Source organism: Phascolarctos cinereus, unplaced genomic scaffold, assembly GCF_003287225.1.
Source record: "Phascolarctos cinereus isolate Bilbo 61053 unplaced genomic scaffold, phaCin_HiC Scaffold_4;HRSCAF=312, whole genome shotgun sequence".
Taxonomy (NCBI): Eukaryota; Metazoa; Chordata; class Mammalia; order Diprotodontia; family Phascolarctidae; genus Phascolarctos; species Phascolarctos cinereus.
Genome location: NW_027555847.1, coordinates 250107813 through 250122167, shown reverse-complemented (window position 1 = coordinate 250122167; position 14355 = coordinate 250107813). Strand labels below are relative to the sequence as shown.

The 14355-nt window shown below is 34.9% G+C and overlaps 1 protein-coding gene across 6 annotated transcripts in view; it reads right to left on the bottom strand.

Annotated features, from left to right (window-relative positions):
* Positions 1 to 14355, bottom strand: part of DENND4C (DENN domain containing 4C) — a 123050-nt gene that overhangs the window by 54469 nt on the left and 54226 nt on the right. For 5 of the 6 annotated variants that reach the window (XM_020967297.2, XM_020967298.2, XM_020967300.2 and 2 more), the window contains 2 exons: positions 10266 to 10366; positions 6770 to 6988 (listed from right to left, as the gene is read on the bottom strand). In XM_020967297.2, coding sequence (XP_020822956.1) covers positions 6770 to 6988; positions 10266 to 10366 — 320 coding nt within the window. Of the gene's footprint in view, positions 1 to 6769; positions 6989 to 10265; positions 10367 to 11584; positions 11755 to 14355 lie in introns of all 6 variants that reach the window. The other variant, XM_078152989.1, reaches the window with a different exon arrangement.

The following is a 14355-nucleotide window of genomic DNA, read 5'->3' as shown; positions in this document are numbered from 1 at the left end:
GTTTTGCAGAGATGATAACTGAAGCCAAAGAAGTGGTGGATGAGAAGTCAGAGAATACAGAAATAAAAGAAGCTTAAGAGTCAGAGCTTTAGGGATACTGACATTTAGTACTGACACTGAAAGAGGAAGATGAACCAGGGGAAAGAATAGACAAATAGACAGGAGAACCAAGAGAAAATTGTCATATAAGCCAAAGGACTAATATCAATAAGAAAAGGATGAGACAAGGCCACTAGATTTAACTACTAAGATGCAAGTAGACAATCGAAGAAGTCACAGTGACAAGGACAAAAGTCAGATTGGAAAAGATTAAGGTATAATTGGTGAAGTATTCAAGTGGATCTTTTAAGTCTCTTCAATTCAGATAATCCCTTCAATAATGCAGATTGTAACCCACCCATGCCTGCCCATCATGTTCCAATAAGTTCCAATATAGGAAGTCTATCCAAAGTGGGACAGACACCACTTTCTCTTGCTATTTCAAAGACACCAATGGAGCACTTCAGCTATACATACACCAGTTATCCCTCACTTTTGCCATGTGACCAGCCTATCTTCTTTTCTGACCACATTTCCCTGATTAAAATAATTATTCCAGTTCTTTACTTGTTTCTTATTTGTTATATGTTACAGTCTGATTACACATAGCATACACCTCTCTTTTGACCACTACGTGATACTCATTTTTGATTCTTCAGAGACTGCTGTGTCTCATGCCTTGTTAACCATATAATAATACTAGTAGTATAGTGATATTAAAAGGAAGTAAAATTCTGTGTGGAAAAGTATTCTGACTTGCTATCTATCTCCTGTTTGACTGGGGGTGGGGATGCCTTGGGCCCTCATTTGTTGTCCATTTGTATGATTTGTCACAGATACATGTATATTGACAGACAAATTCTAAAGGTCATCCACCTAACTCTATGTCATAATCTGGGTAATAAAACTTCTGGAACTATACTGCTTTTCCTACATGGAAGGTTAGGCCAAACTCTTGTGTGGCTATAGATCCCTTTCAATTCTCTGCAATTTTCTAAGATTTGACACAACCAGTAAAGTACCATTCATTAACAAAAGCATTTGGAAGACCTTGCCACCCATGCCTTTCAATGTGGACTCTTTTCTGTTTCTTTTCCATCACAGTGGTAGAGATCTTAGGCGACCATTCATCTTCTGGTGTTATGCCTTGCCTGACATTTCTGATTAAAGGGTCACTGGACAAAATTACCTATATCATTCTATTTTTCAAAAAATCCTGAATGATTTCAATGTATGGATAAGAGAAACTCGTGGGAAGAAAGACATTAAGAAAGAATTTACTGTACAGAATAAGCACAATAGGTTGTATTCTCTACATTATTCAGTTAATTGTTTTGATGGTAAAGATCACACACCATGTGATCTACCATCATTTACAAGAGCTCAACTATTCCCTATGAGTAGTCTCACTGATGTATGTTGTTGCTGGACAGGGTTGATAAGGCCAATCAATGGCAGTAATGGTTTGAGAGTGAACAAAATGAAATACATTAGAATTAATAAAAAGAGATTTTTACTTAGCCATAGGAGGGTAAGGATATTCTACAAGGACATGTGGTGAGGTACTCTGTTGATTCACCTAAGTTCAGTTACCCTATTTCAGAGCTATAGTGCTCCATCAGTCAATCATTAGGCAGTAGCTGGAACTGCTCTTAGCTTTTTGTACCAAGGCAACCTGGAAACGACATGAACGGTCCAAAACTTTTTTGTCCCCTGAGTCACTTAAGTCTCGAGGACAATTTCACTACCTTTTAAAGAAAAGAAATAGTTCTACCCACATGGCAGGAGACACAGTTATTTCTTGTACCACACATGTATAAATAACTCTCATTAAAAACCTATGTAGATGGGAAGCAGGAATATAGACTGGTATTTTTCGATCTTCTTTAGGTCATTTTTTTTTTCAATATCAAAAAGGTCTAATATTTTTCAAAGCCTTTAGTATCTTCTTCATTTTCAGATACTGGTGAACAAATCCCTCAATGCCCTCACAACTCTGTTACCCCCAAAACAGATCTCCCCTATATACATTTGGTCTAATCTAGCCTAATGCCTCACATTCTTCCTCATATCCCTCATCACTGGGTGGAGGCTATGCCAGAAAAGAGTAAACTCTAGTAGGCCTTATTATGCTCAGTCCCAGCAAGACCATTCCTGCTTTCTAAAGACTGATCAAACTAAATAAGAGTTGCATTGCCAGTAAGCTGGCCAACTGCTGATTAATTCTTTGATCATAGGAATGCAAGTTGAGGAGGTCTGGGGGTAGGGGTACAGCAGAGGGAAGAGAACATAAAAAGACCCTTAATTCTACATGGTACCCTCTGCTTCTGCAGTGATGGCAGCAGAATGGTGAAAAGGTAAATAGAGGGTGCTAAGAATCACAATTTTATAACATCATAAACTTATTTCATTTGAGACACTCTAAATATGACGTCCTTGTTCAATCACCAACTCACGGACAAAATATAGGAAACAAACTGCATCTATCTTTTAGTTCTTATCACAATGAAACCAGAAGGAAGGAAATTGCAGCTAATGAAAGGATGGCCCACAGAGACAAATAAAAGAAATGATAGATTTGGTCTTGCTGTTACTTAAAAAAGGCAAGAAGAAATATCATTTCATAGGACACTCATCTTCTATCGCAGTGTTTGTGATAAGTATTTGTAAAAGACAACTACGAAGAATCATGGAGTCTGAATGCAGACCGAAGCTTACTATTTTCTCTTTTTTTGTTTGTTTGTTTCTTCTTTCTTGTGGTTTTCCCCTTTAGTTCTGATTCTTCTTTACAACATAACTAATGTGGAAATATGTTTAATATGATTGTAGGTATATAGTCTATATCAGATTACATGCCATCTCAGGGAAGGGCAAAAATTTAAAACAAAATCTTCTAAAAGTGAATGTTGAAAATTAAAAATAATTTTTTTTGAAAAAAGACCACCAAAAAGATAATTATAACTTGTGAGTCAAAATTAGCTACAAATGATGAAAAGATAGAGAAATTCATTGAAAAACTTTCAGACCTTGCAAATTAAATCAAAATATACTTTCACACTCAAAGCAAGTTAGGAAGAGGTGAGGATGATGAGAAATGTATTAGAAAAACATGAGTCAAAAGATGATATTTACAACTCATGAGACCTTTGTCAGTATTAGGGTAGTTGGAGGAAAAAAATTATGTGAGTTGAAGATTAAGAGGTCATATCTAGAGAATAAAATTAAGGGATGGGAGAGGATTATATTTGGAGAAGAAGAAAGGGAGAGGTAGAATGGGGTAAATTATCTCACAAAAAAAAAAGAAAATGCTCTTACGGTGGAGGGAAAATGGGGGAAGGTGAGAGGGAATGAGGGAATCTTATTCTCATAGGATTTGGCTTAAGGAGGGAATAACATTTGAATGTGTATTCAATTGGGTAAGGAAATCTGTCTTACCCTATGGGAAAATAGGGGGAGAAGGGGACAAGACAGCAGGGGGATGATAGAGAGGAGGGCAGATTGAGAAACAGGGTAATCAGAAGCAATACTTCTGAGGAGGGACAGGGTCACAAGAAAGAACAGAATAAATGGGAGGGCAGGATAGGATTAAGGGAAATAGAGTTAGTTTTTCACAACATGTCTACTATGGAAGTGTTTTGCATAACTGCACATGTATAACTTATAATGAGTTGCTTACCTTTTCAATGAAGGTGGGTGGGGAGGGAGGAAGGGAGAAGATTTGAAACCTAAAGTTTTAAAAACATATGTTTAAAAAAAATGTTTTCACATGCTACTGGGAAATAAGAAATACAGGAAATGGGGTACAGAAGTCTGTCCTGCCCTACAGGAAAATAGAAGGGAAAGCAGATAAGAGAAGGGGCGAAGAGAGAGAAGAGAGGACAGACTAGGGGAAGGGATATTCAGAATGTATGCCATCTTGGGGTGGGGGGAGGGGTGAGATGGGGTGAAAATTTGGAACTCAAAATCTTATGGAAGTAAATGTTGAAAACTGAAAATAAATAAATTTATATTAAAAACAAAAAAAGACAAGAAAAACATGAGTTAAGAGTAAGGAATAAGAGGACAAAAATTGTCCACTATGAACATATCATGCTTCTATACCCTGAACACTTTTATCAAGTAAAGAATAAAAACAAATGTAAATTACTCTTAAGAGTTTAGCAGTGAAAGGGAAGAGAGCTGTCGGGGACGATTCTCTGCCCATCCTACCTTTATACATTCTCCATAGTTGGATTAACAATCATGAATCCAGAAGAGTGATAATAAATCACTTTTCCCAACTCTGTAGAAAGCTGACGGATAACAGGTGCAAAATGAGACAAATTTGCAGGCACAACCAATATATAGATTTGTTTTGTGTGACTATTCCTATTTATAAAGAGGTTTTGTTTTGTTTTGAATAAAGAAAATACTAATAATCATCTTTATTCTTAATATTTACATTTGGTTATTAAAATGTATAGATGACACACAAACATAAAACAAGAATTTTAACATGTATATAAAAATATTTTCAGGAATACAATCCTCACCATTTGTGAAAAATACAAATTAAAAACAAAAAGCAAAAAACTCTTCTAAAACCTAGTAAATGTCGAGGTCAAAGATGGAAAGAGAGAAACACAGACAACAAGCTATTCCCATTTTCTTCCTCCCAAACTTCTAGCATGTCATGTGAACCACGGTTTTCAGAACAGCTTGTAAAATCGGGGTTTTTTGGGATTTTTTTTTTGAAGGGGTAGGGGAGAGTCATGGAAGGTGGAAGTAATGATTACAAAGAGAGAGAGATGAGAGTACCAAGGAATGATTAACTAAAACAAAGAAGAGAGAAAAAAGACAGCATATGGCAGTGCTGGACCTAACATCTTAAATCTGAAATACACTTCTTTTTGAAGTATACTTCATAAAAAGTTTTTTGACTATGTAACCTTGGGCAAGTCACTTAACCCCTACTATCTTCAAAACAAAAAAAAAGGTTTTTGAAGTATACTTTTTTAAAAAGTTGTATATAGTTGAGATTTACATTCATTTATAGCTGTCTTTTGCTGTTTTTTGATGGAGAAATGTTCTTGTTTGGTAATTTTTGGCAAGCTTACAATAATAAAAATAAAAATTTAAATGAAAATTAAAAACAAAAAGCTCAGTCTTTCTTCCTCCCTGATATCCCCATAAAAATCACCTTAGCTCACATATTACTCTCTTTTCTCAGTTCTCAGTATTTATCTATAATTGCTCAATTGACAGTTATCTATCAGCTTGTGACATCTATTATACCTTTGGGTTGTATTTAACTCTTGTGCCATTATTTAATTTCTTTGATTCCATGCTCAAAAATATCTAGTAGTTTCCCATTGTTTACAAAATAAAATACACACTCCATGACTTAACATTTAAGGTCTTCATCAATGTGGTTTTAATTTACTTTCTCAGCCTTAATGTTTTTCCCTTTCATATTCCCCAATCTCAGTCAGCCCTTTTCTATCTTTCTCCCACAAAGCTCTGATGCCCCAGCTATAAGCAATCTCTTCCTACTAAGTTATCTCAAACCACTCCATTTGCTCTTATCATAGGTAATTCCTGTCTTTTACTATGGTTATCTGTTGTATTTCAAATCAGCTAACTATAATCTCCTTAGAGGCAGAAGCAAGAACTAGTAGGAGTAGGGAACCTGCTGCCAGGCTACACATGGCCCTCTAAGTCCTCAAGTGTGGCCTTTTGACGAATCCAAACTTCACAGAACAAATCCCCTTAATAAAAGGCCTCGAGGCTGCAAGTTCACCACCCCCTGATAAAGTATACAAGCAATGAGACTTACAAAGCTACCTTGAAACAGGAGAAGCAACAAAGGACAAAAATGAGAAGAATAATTATAAAATAAATTCTTAAAACAGTTGCTGGGGGTGTTTAAGGGGAAGGAACAGGGGTCATTCGGGGGCTTAGCTAAGTGGTTCAGTGGATACAGCACAAATCTAACCTCACACTTACTAGCTGCGTGAGCCTGGGCAAGTCTGACTTGCCTCAAAAAAAAAAGTTGCTACAGGAAAACAGAAGTGAAAAAAAGAATTTAAACAATTTGAAGATGAAAATATAAGTTTCCCAGAAGCCTGAGAGACAAGAGGAAAAGGTGAAGAACTACTATGGTTCTTTCCACTCCCTCTCCCAAGCCCCAGAACAAGGCTATTTGGAAAGAACTTATTTTGCAAACTACCAAAAAATACTTTAAGGTTAAAAGAGAAATTAAATTTTAGTTATAACCAAGAATACAAAAAAATCTCTGTTCAATGATTAATACAAAATATGAACTATTTATAGATACTCTATCTACTGTATATTCAAACATTCATCTTACTGACCTAGTACTGTTTCCCTTCAAAGACTTCATTCCAGAACTAAAAACATCTTGGTAAGAAAATCTAAGAAAAATGTAAAATTAAACTCCATTCAAACTCCAACCAATTGTTATGACTGATTTATAAGTATAAAGATTATACTTATACTACTGATGATAAGGTATGTATTATCTGTATGTACCTAGCAGATTATAAAGCCCTTTACAGCAGAGATTGTTTTCATATTTATATCCCGAGTACCTAGAATATAAGATTTTTTTAGCTGAAATACATTATGAACATAATTCAGAAAAGTTTTTATTTCGGATATCATTCCGTAAGGAAGCACAATAGAAAACTCATTCCAATCATACAGAATTGCACCTTTCAACAACACTCACCTTGCCGGTCAAACAATGAATCTGCAGCTGTAGCTTTATTTGAAGGAGCTTCTGTAATTGGTTTGAGGTATGTCCGATATCCCTTTAAAACTGAAGCCATAAAGCGTAAAAATGCCTCCTGGATTTCCATCTCAAGTTCAGTCATTTTCTTCTGCCAGGAAAAGTCTGCTTCTATTGGGGTCATCTCCACTGCTGAGCCTTCTTGTGTTTTTCTGTGAACTGCATAATGGAAAGGGCACAAACAAAAGAGAGCTTAGAATAAATCAACCAATAAGCATTAATTAATTGCCTACTATTTGCAGGCACTGTGCCTGGAAGAACCAGAAAAAGGTCACGATGAAGCAATCTGCTAAAACCATGATACAGCCCTCAACCTCCACCCCCTTGAATTCAATATTTCTTAAAAGACAATGGCCTTTTCTTCTTCTAGATGAATCTTGCTATTATTTTTTCTAGCTGTATTTGTCAGTGTGATCACAGTAATCCCTGGGCTTCTCTTGGTGAGTAGACTTCCAAGTATTTTATATTGTAAGCTGTTATTTTAACTGGAATTTCTTTTTCTATCTCCTGCTGCTGGGTTTTATTGGTACTACACAAAAATACTAATTATTCATGTGGGTTCTTCTTATATCCTGCAATGTTGCTGAAGCTGTTGACTGTTTCAACTAGTTTTTCAGTTGACTCTCTAGGGTTCTCTAATTATACCCTCATATCATCTGCAGAGTGATAGTTTTTGTTTCCTCATTGCCTATTTTTATTTCTTCAATTCCTTTTTCTTGTGTTCTTGCTATACCTAGCATTTCTAGTACAATATCGAATAACAGTGGCGATAACGAACATCCTTGCTTCACTGCAGATCTTATTGGAAAGGCTTCTAGCTTATCCCTGTTAAAGATAATGCTTGGTTTTAGATAGATGCTACTTATCATTTTAAGAAAGGTTCCATAGATTCCTATGCTTTCTAGTGTTTTCAACATGAATGGGTGTTGTATTTTGTCAAATGCCTTCATTCTGCATCTAGTAATGTAGAACTAGAAAAAAATAAAATTCATCTCGAAGAACAAAAGGTCAAGAATATCAGGGAATCAATGAAAAAAAATGCGAAGGAAGGAAGCCTAGCAGTTCTACATTTCAAACTATATTACAAAGCAGTAATCATCAAAATGATCTGGTACTGGCTAAAAAAATAAGAGTGGTAAATCAGTGGAATAACTTAGGTACACAACACACAGTAATAAATGACCATAGTAATCTAGTGTTTGACAAACCCAAAGACCCAAGTTGGGTAAGAACTCAAATTGGTAAAAAAAAAAAAATTTGACATTTGACAAAAATTGCTGGGATAACTGGAAAGCAGTTTGGCAGAAACTAGGTATAGACCAACATATTACACTGTATACCAAGATAAGGTCAAAATGGATAAATGATTTAGACATAAGAGATGACATCATAAGACATAAGTCCAAGTTTTACATAACAAATCCTTTTATTAAGGGGATTTGTTGTGTGAAGTTTGGATTCAGTCAAAGGGCTGTCCCTGAGGACCTAGAAGACCACATGTGGCCTTGAAGCTGCAGATTCCCTAACATGCTATAAGAAAATTAGGAGAGCTTGGAAAAAAATGTACCTGTCCGATCTATGGAGAAGGGAAAAATTTATTACCAAACAAGAGATAGAGGGGATTGTGGGAAGTAAATAGATAATTCTGATTACAGGAAAAAAAAGCTTTTGTACAAACAAAACTAATGCAGACAAAACTAGAAAGAAAACCGAAAACTGGGGGGGAAATCTTTATAGAATGTTTCTCTGATAAAGGCCTCATTTCTCATATAGGGAACTTAGTTGAATTTATAAAAAGAAGAGCCATTCCCCAGTTGATAAATACTCTAAGGCAGTTTCGAGAAGAAGAAATCAAAGCTATCAATAGTCACATAAAGAAAAGCTCTAAATCACTGCTGATTAGAAAAATCCACAATAAAACAACTCTAAGGTACCACCTCATGACTATCAAATTAATTAACACCATGACAGAAAAAGAAATTAAAAAATGCTGGTGGGGACACTGATACACTTTTGGTGGAGTCATGAACTACTAGTCCAATCATTCTGGAGAACAATTTGGAACTATGCCCAAAGGTCTGTAAAACTGTGCATACCCTTTTTGATCCCAAAGGGATCATAAAAAAGGGAGAAGGACCTACATGTACAAAATCATTTACAGAAGCTCTTTCCATGTTGGCAAAGAAATGGATATCAAATGGATGCCTGTCAAAGTGGAGAATGGCTGAACAAGTTGTGGTATAAGATTTGTGATGAAAGAATATTGTCTTGTAAGAAACAACAAGCAGGATGGTTTCAGAAAAACTTGGTAAGACTTATATGAACTGATACAAAGTGAAGTGAGCAAAACCAAGAGAATATCGTACATAGTAACAGCAATATTGTAAGGGATGATCAACTGTGAAAGACTTAGCTATTGTTAAAGACAAAGATCCAAGGCAGTTCCAAAGGTCCCATGATGAAAAATGCTATCCATCTATCCATCTCCAGAAAGAGAAACAATGAACTCTGAATAGACTGAAGCACACTTTAAAAAAAAAAACACTCTACTTTTATTGTTTTGTGTTTTCTTCTGTAACACAAACACAGCTAAATGGAAATATGTTTTGTATGACTTCACATGTATGATCGATACAAAATTGCCTGCCTTCTTGATGCGGAGGTATAGGAGGGAGAGGGAGACTGTGGAACTCAAAATTTTAAAATGATTGCTAAATGTTTTAAGTTAAAAAATAATGGCAATTTTTTTTTTGTTCAGGGGAGGGGGAAGGATTTTCAGATAATATAATACCAATTTGACAATATGATATTTTATACTTAAGATATAAAGGTAAAAACCACTGTTGTTTACTACATTAGCTAATTAAAATAATACTAATTTAACGTTTGCTCCCAATATAACTTTAAACAGCAAGACTGAAAAAATTCTAATACTGTTGACAAAATACATTGAAATGAAATGGATAAAAGAAAGCGAGTTAACATGCCTTATACATTAAATTTATCTCAGAGAAGAATATGTAATAAAAAATAAAAGAAAATTCCAATCAACTCTGAAATTAAAAAATTAAAGCCAAAAGGAGCACAAAAGTACTCTTTTTATTAGGAGAAATAAACTGGAAAACAATAGGACTATAGTGATTATGAAAATAATTGAAAGGTTAACAAAAATCAGCAAACCACCAGCTAACCTGATTAAAAAGAAAAAAAATCAAATGACCGAAGTAAAAAATGAACAAAGTGAAATTTTATTCTCTTTTGAGAATAAAAGTCTTAGAACTTTCTACACATAATTATACACAAGTAAAACTTATTTGTCCCAGATATTCTCAATGTACTCCATCAGGAAAGAGGATAAATCTTTAATTAAAATACTTCATTATTTATTTACAAACACACTAGGTACTTCCTTTTACATGAAATATTTCATACTTACCTGAAGACAACTGGGGATACAATTTCTTTAAAGTACTAAGTAAATTTTTACAGGGCTTTTTGGGAAGCTGTTTCCAATTCATGTTCTTCTTTTCATCAGATCTATTTAATAAATAGAAAACATAGTAAATGCAAACTGAGGTTAATTATTTTAATCTTACAGGTAGGATGATGCAGTAGACAATCACTGAAGAGACCGGGATTTGGGCTTGGGCAAATGACTTAGCAGGGTCCAAGGTAACATTCTAAGGCCACAACAAGCTATATCTCAGTAAATGATCTTGGACTAGAATCAGGTCTGTTATAGAGATCCTCGGTCAGATGGGACTGTTGGAAAAAAATCACCAACAGTCCCAGCTGATAATAGACCTCTTCTATCAGTATGTTAATGAAAACTGTAGCACAGTAAAAGGATTCCTGGAAATTTCCAGAACTGAGAAAAAAATTTCAAGGAAGACTTGAAAACAAATGTGAAAATGAATCATCCACCTTCTAGTAAAGTCATGTATAAGACAGACCTTTAAAAAAAATAACATGGGCAGCAAGGTGGCATAGTAGATAGAGCACCAGTCCTGAAGTCAGGAGAACCTGAGTTCAAATCTGGCCTCAGACCAAACACTTGACACTTACTAGCTGTGTGACCCCGGACAAGTCCCTTAACCCCAAATGCCTAAAAACAATAAAATTAAATAAAGTAACACATGAAAAGGATATGTTAAGTCTCAAGATCAACGGTGATCTAAAAGACTTATGATGGAAAAATGCTATCCACATCCAGAAAAAGAACCATGGAGTCTGAATGTAGATAGAAGCATAACATTTGCTCTCCTTTTCTTTTATTGTTTTATTTCTTCTTTCTCGTGTTTCTTCCCATTAGTTCTAATTCTTCTATATATCATGAGCAATGTGAAAATATACTTAATATGAATGTATAAGTAGAGCCTATATCAGATTACATGCCATCTTGGGGAGGGGGGAGGAGAAAAAAGGGAGAAAATTTAATGGAAGTGAATGTTGAAAACTAAAAATAAATTATTTAATTTAAAAAAAAATCAGTGGTGATCTGCATGTAGTAAGGACTGATGCCCCAGAATAAGAACCCTCATAAAACATTCACTCTGGGCAGGCCCCCTCTGTTTTGTTTTGCTTCCTTTGGCTACGTCTTTAGGCTAGCAAAAGTAACATGACAAGTCTTCCAATGCTGACTTTCAACCCTTCCAGAAGGTATGTGAACTTAACCTGCTGTCACTCTAAACAGGGAAAAACAAACAACCTAGTTTTGCACATGTAATCAAAAACATGGACATAAAATTTCTTTACCTAATTTTAGGATTAGGGCCTCCATAAGATTCTGGTTCTTGGGGGGAGCTAGGTGGTGCAGTGGATAGAACACCGGCCCTGGATTCAGGAGAACCTGAGTTCAAATCCAGCCCCAAACACATAACACTTACTAGCTGTGTGACCCTGGGCAAGTCACGTAACTCCAATGCCTAGCCAAAAAAAAAAAAAAAGATTTTGGTTCTTGTTCTTTTATAACTTAAATAGGCTAATTTTTTTTTTGCTTTTGATGTGAATTTTACACTTAATCTTGATTCCCAGATCTTTACTTCAACATGAAAAAGCCTTGGACATACAGTCAAAAGACTTGGATCAAAGTCCTGGTTGCCAACGCTTACTAGGTGTGTGAATGAAAAAATGTCATCTCAGAGCCAGTTTTCTCATCTACAAAATAATTATCCTTGCATTATCTACCTTACAAGGTCATTATAACTTAATTAATTCCAAGTAATGTTAAATGTGAGTTATAGTTAATAAATTTTTAGCTAGTATGAATATTTTATAACCTTACCTTCTCAGAATGAGCATAAAAGGACTGATAGGGAAAATTCATTTTCCAAATGTGTTACTTCTCAGGTCCATTAAAAAGTTAGAAAGGCTAGATGACTTTTTTTTTTCTAAATTATAGTAAGCTCCCTAGGTATTCAAAACTGTAATTTGGATTCATCAAAATATGTTTGAGGTACTGATCTAAATCCAAAAACCCATCTCTCAGCTCCAAATCCTTATAGCAAAGTTCCAAACACACCACCACCTCGTTTACCTATACCCAAATGAATTTAGCAATAAAGCATAAGATGAATGTTCCACATAACTTGCCACGTTTGAGGTCAACCCAATATTTAAAGGCAACAAAAAAAATTGGGAAGCACTTCCAAGAAAGCATTTGTAACTGGTACATTACAAAGACTATATTTAAAGTGCTGATCCCAATGGGAAAAACATTAAAGAGATTGAAATGTACAAATAGTCCAAAGTAATAGTGGGAAATAAATGAAATTTTATTCTTGAAACTTTAACATAAATGGTTAAAATTAAAAGTGCTTCTCAATTGTGGGGGAAGGGGAGAAGGAGAAGTAGACAGGAGAGAATGAAAATCTGAAAATAAAATTGAATTTAAAAAGTTACACCCAACATTTATTTAATTTATTCAATATGATAACTGAAAAGGAAAGAAAACGGTGACAGTTGGAAAAGAGCAAAAAAAAGGGGGGGGCACCAAAAAAAGAGATATCACCACCCATAAACACAAATAAGCAGTTTTAAAATATGTAGTACTGTAAAATACCTAGTTTTTCACTGAAACTATTCAGGAATTCTTCAAAAGTAACTTTTATTTGCTATAAATGCTAAAACTGAATGTTTAATGAATACAAGTTATTCAGTGCTTTTTACCAATTAACAAATCTCAATACATTCATAACTACAAGAGCTTAGTGGTCTCAAAACTAGTTGTTAATGGTAAATTCATTTCAAGACTGTATCTTAAAAACTACTAGTGATTGTGTGTTCCTTCTTGAAAAACGTAATGTTTTGGTTCAACTATGTACACTCTCCCAACTAATTCTGATGCTTTCTTGAGCTCAGATACACAACTATAAAAATCCTTATCGATCCACTACAGAACTGCAGTGATGCTAAAAATTGTGACTCAGCTTGAGAAAAGGAATTGAGCAAGTCTGTCAAAATACCACAAAGAAAACTGAAAATTTTAGGTCTTTAAAAATTTCTAGAGAAACAGCTTCAAGGCTAAGATGCTTTACAAACACACTTCTATACTGAAATTTTGGTTAAAAAACAAACAAAACAAAAAACTCCTGAGATTTCTTGACCTCTATTCATTTTCTGTGAAAAATCACTCACTTATACTGCAATTCTTTCTTGGGTCAAATTGTAGGGAAAGGAAATAGCTTGAGTTGACTAAAATTCTTAGATGGAATTGAGGTAATTCCAGACCTCCCATTTTATGCATGAATGATGATTTTATCCCTCTAGAATAATTTATATTTTGCTTCAAATGTGAACCTCTTTAAAAAACAGTGAGAAAAGGAATCATGCAGCAAGAACACAAGGATGACTTACAACTATTATTTTCTCAAATCATTAAATTTAAAAATATAGACATTTCAAATGAAGCAACATCACCTTGTTTCAAATATGTTATTGCACAAAATCATTTGTAATGGTTGAGGAGAAACTTTTTGTTTTGTTTTGTTAGCCAATGTGGTTAAGTGACTTGCCCAGGGTCACACAGCTAGTTAGTGTCAAATGTCTGCGGTCGAATTTGAACTCAGGTATTTCTGACTCCAGGGCCGGCGCTCTATCTAGCTTCCCCCAATTTAAATAGAAACTGCATTCTACTCTCTGGACCCACCGTATGGTCATTCTCTCCTCATAATTTTCTGTTAATCTCATTAGTACCTGAGGCCAGGAAAATTAACAGCAGGATTCATCTGTCCATTTTACTGTCTGGATTTTACAAGTTAGAAAGGACCTTACAAAGCATAAAGCTGAATTCTTTTGCAAGTGAGAATACTGCAACCCAGCTAAAGTAAATAACAGATCCAACATAACAGAGTAAAATGGTGACAGAGCTAGGGCTTGACAGAGCTGACTCCCAGGAGCAGTGTTCAGAGACACTCTTTGCTTCCTGGATCCCTAACATCCCATGAGTATAACATTTTATTACCTCTGAACAAAGGGGGGAAACTTCTAAAAACGCAAAACCTTCTAAATTAAGGGAAAATGGCATA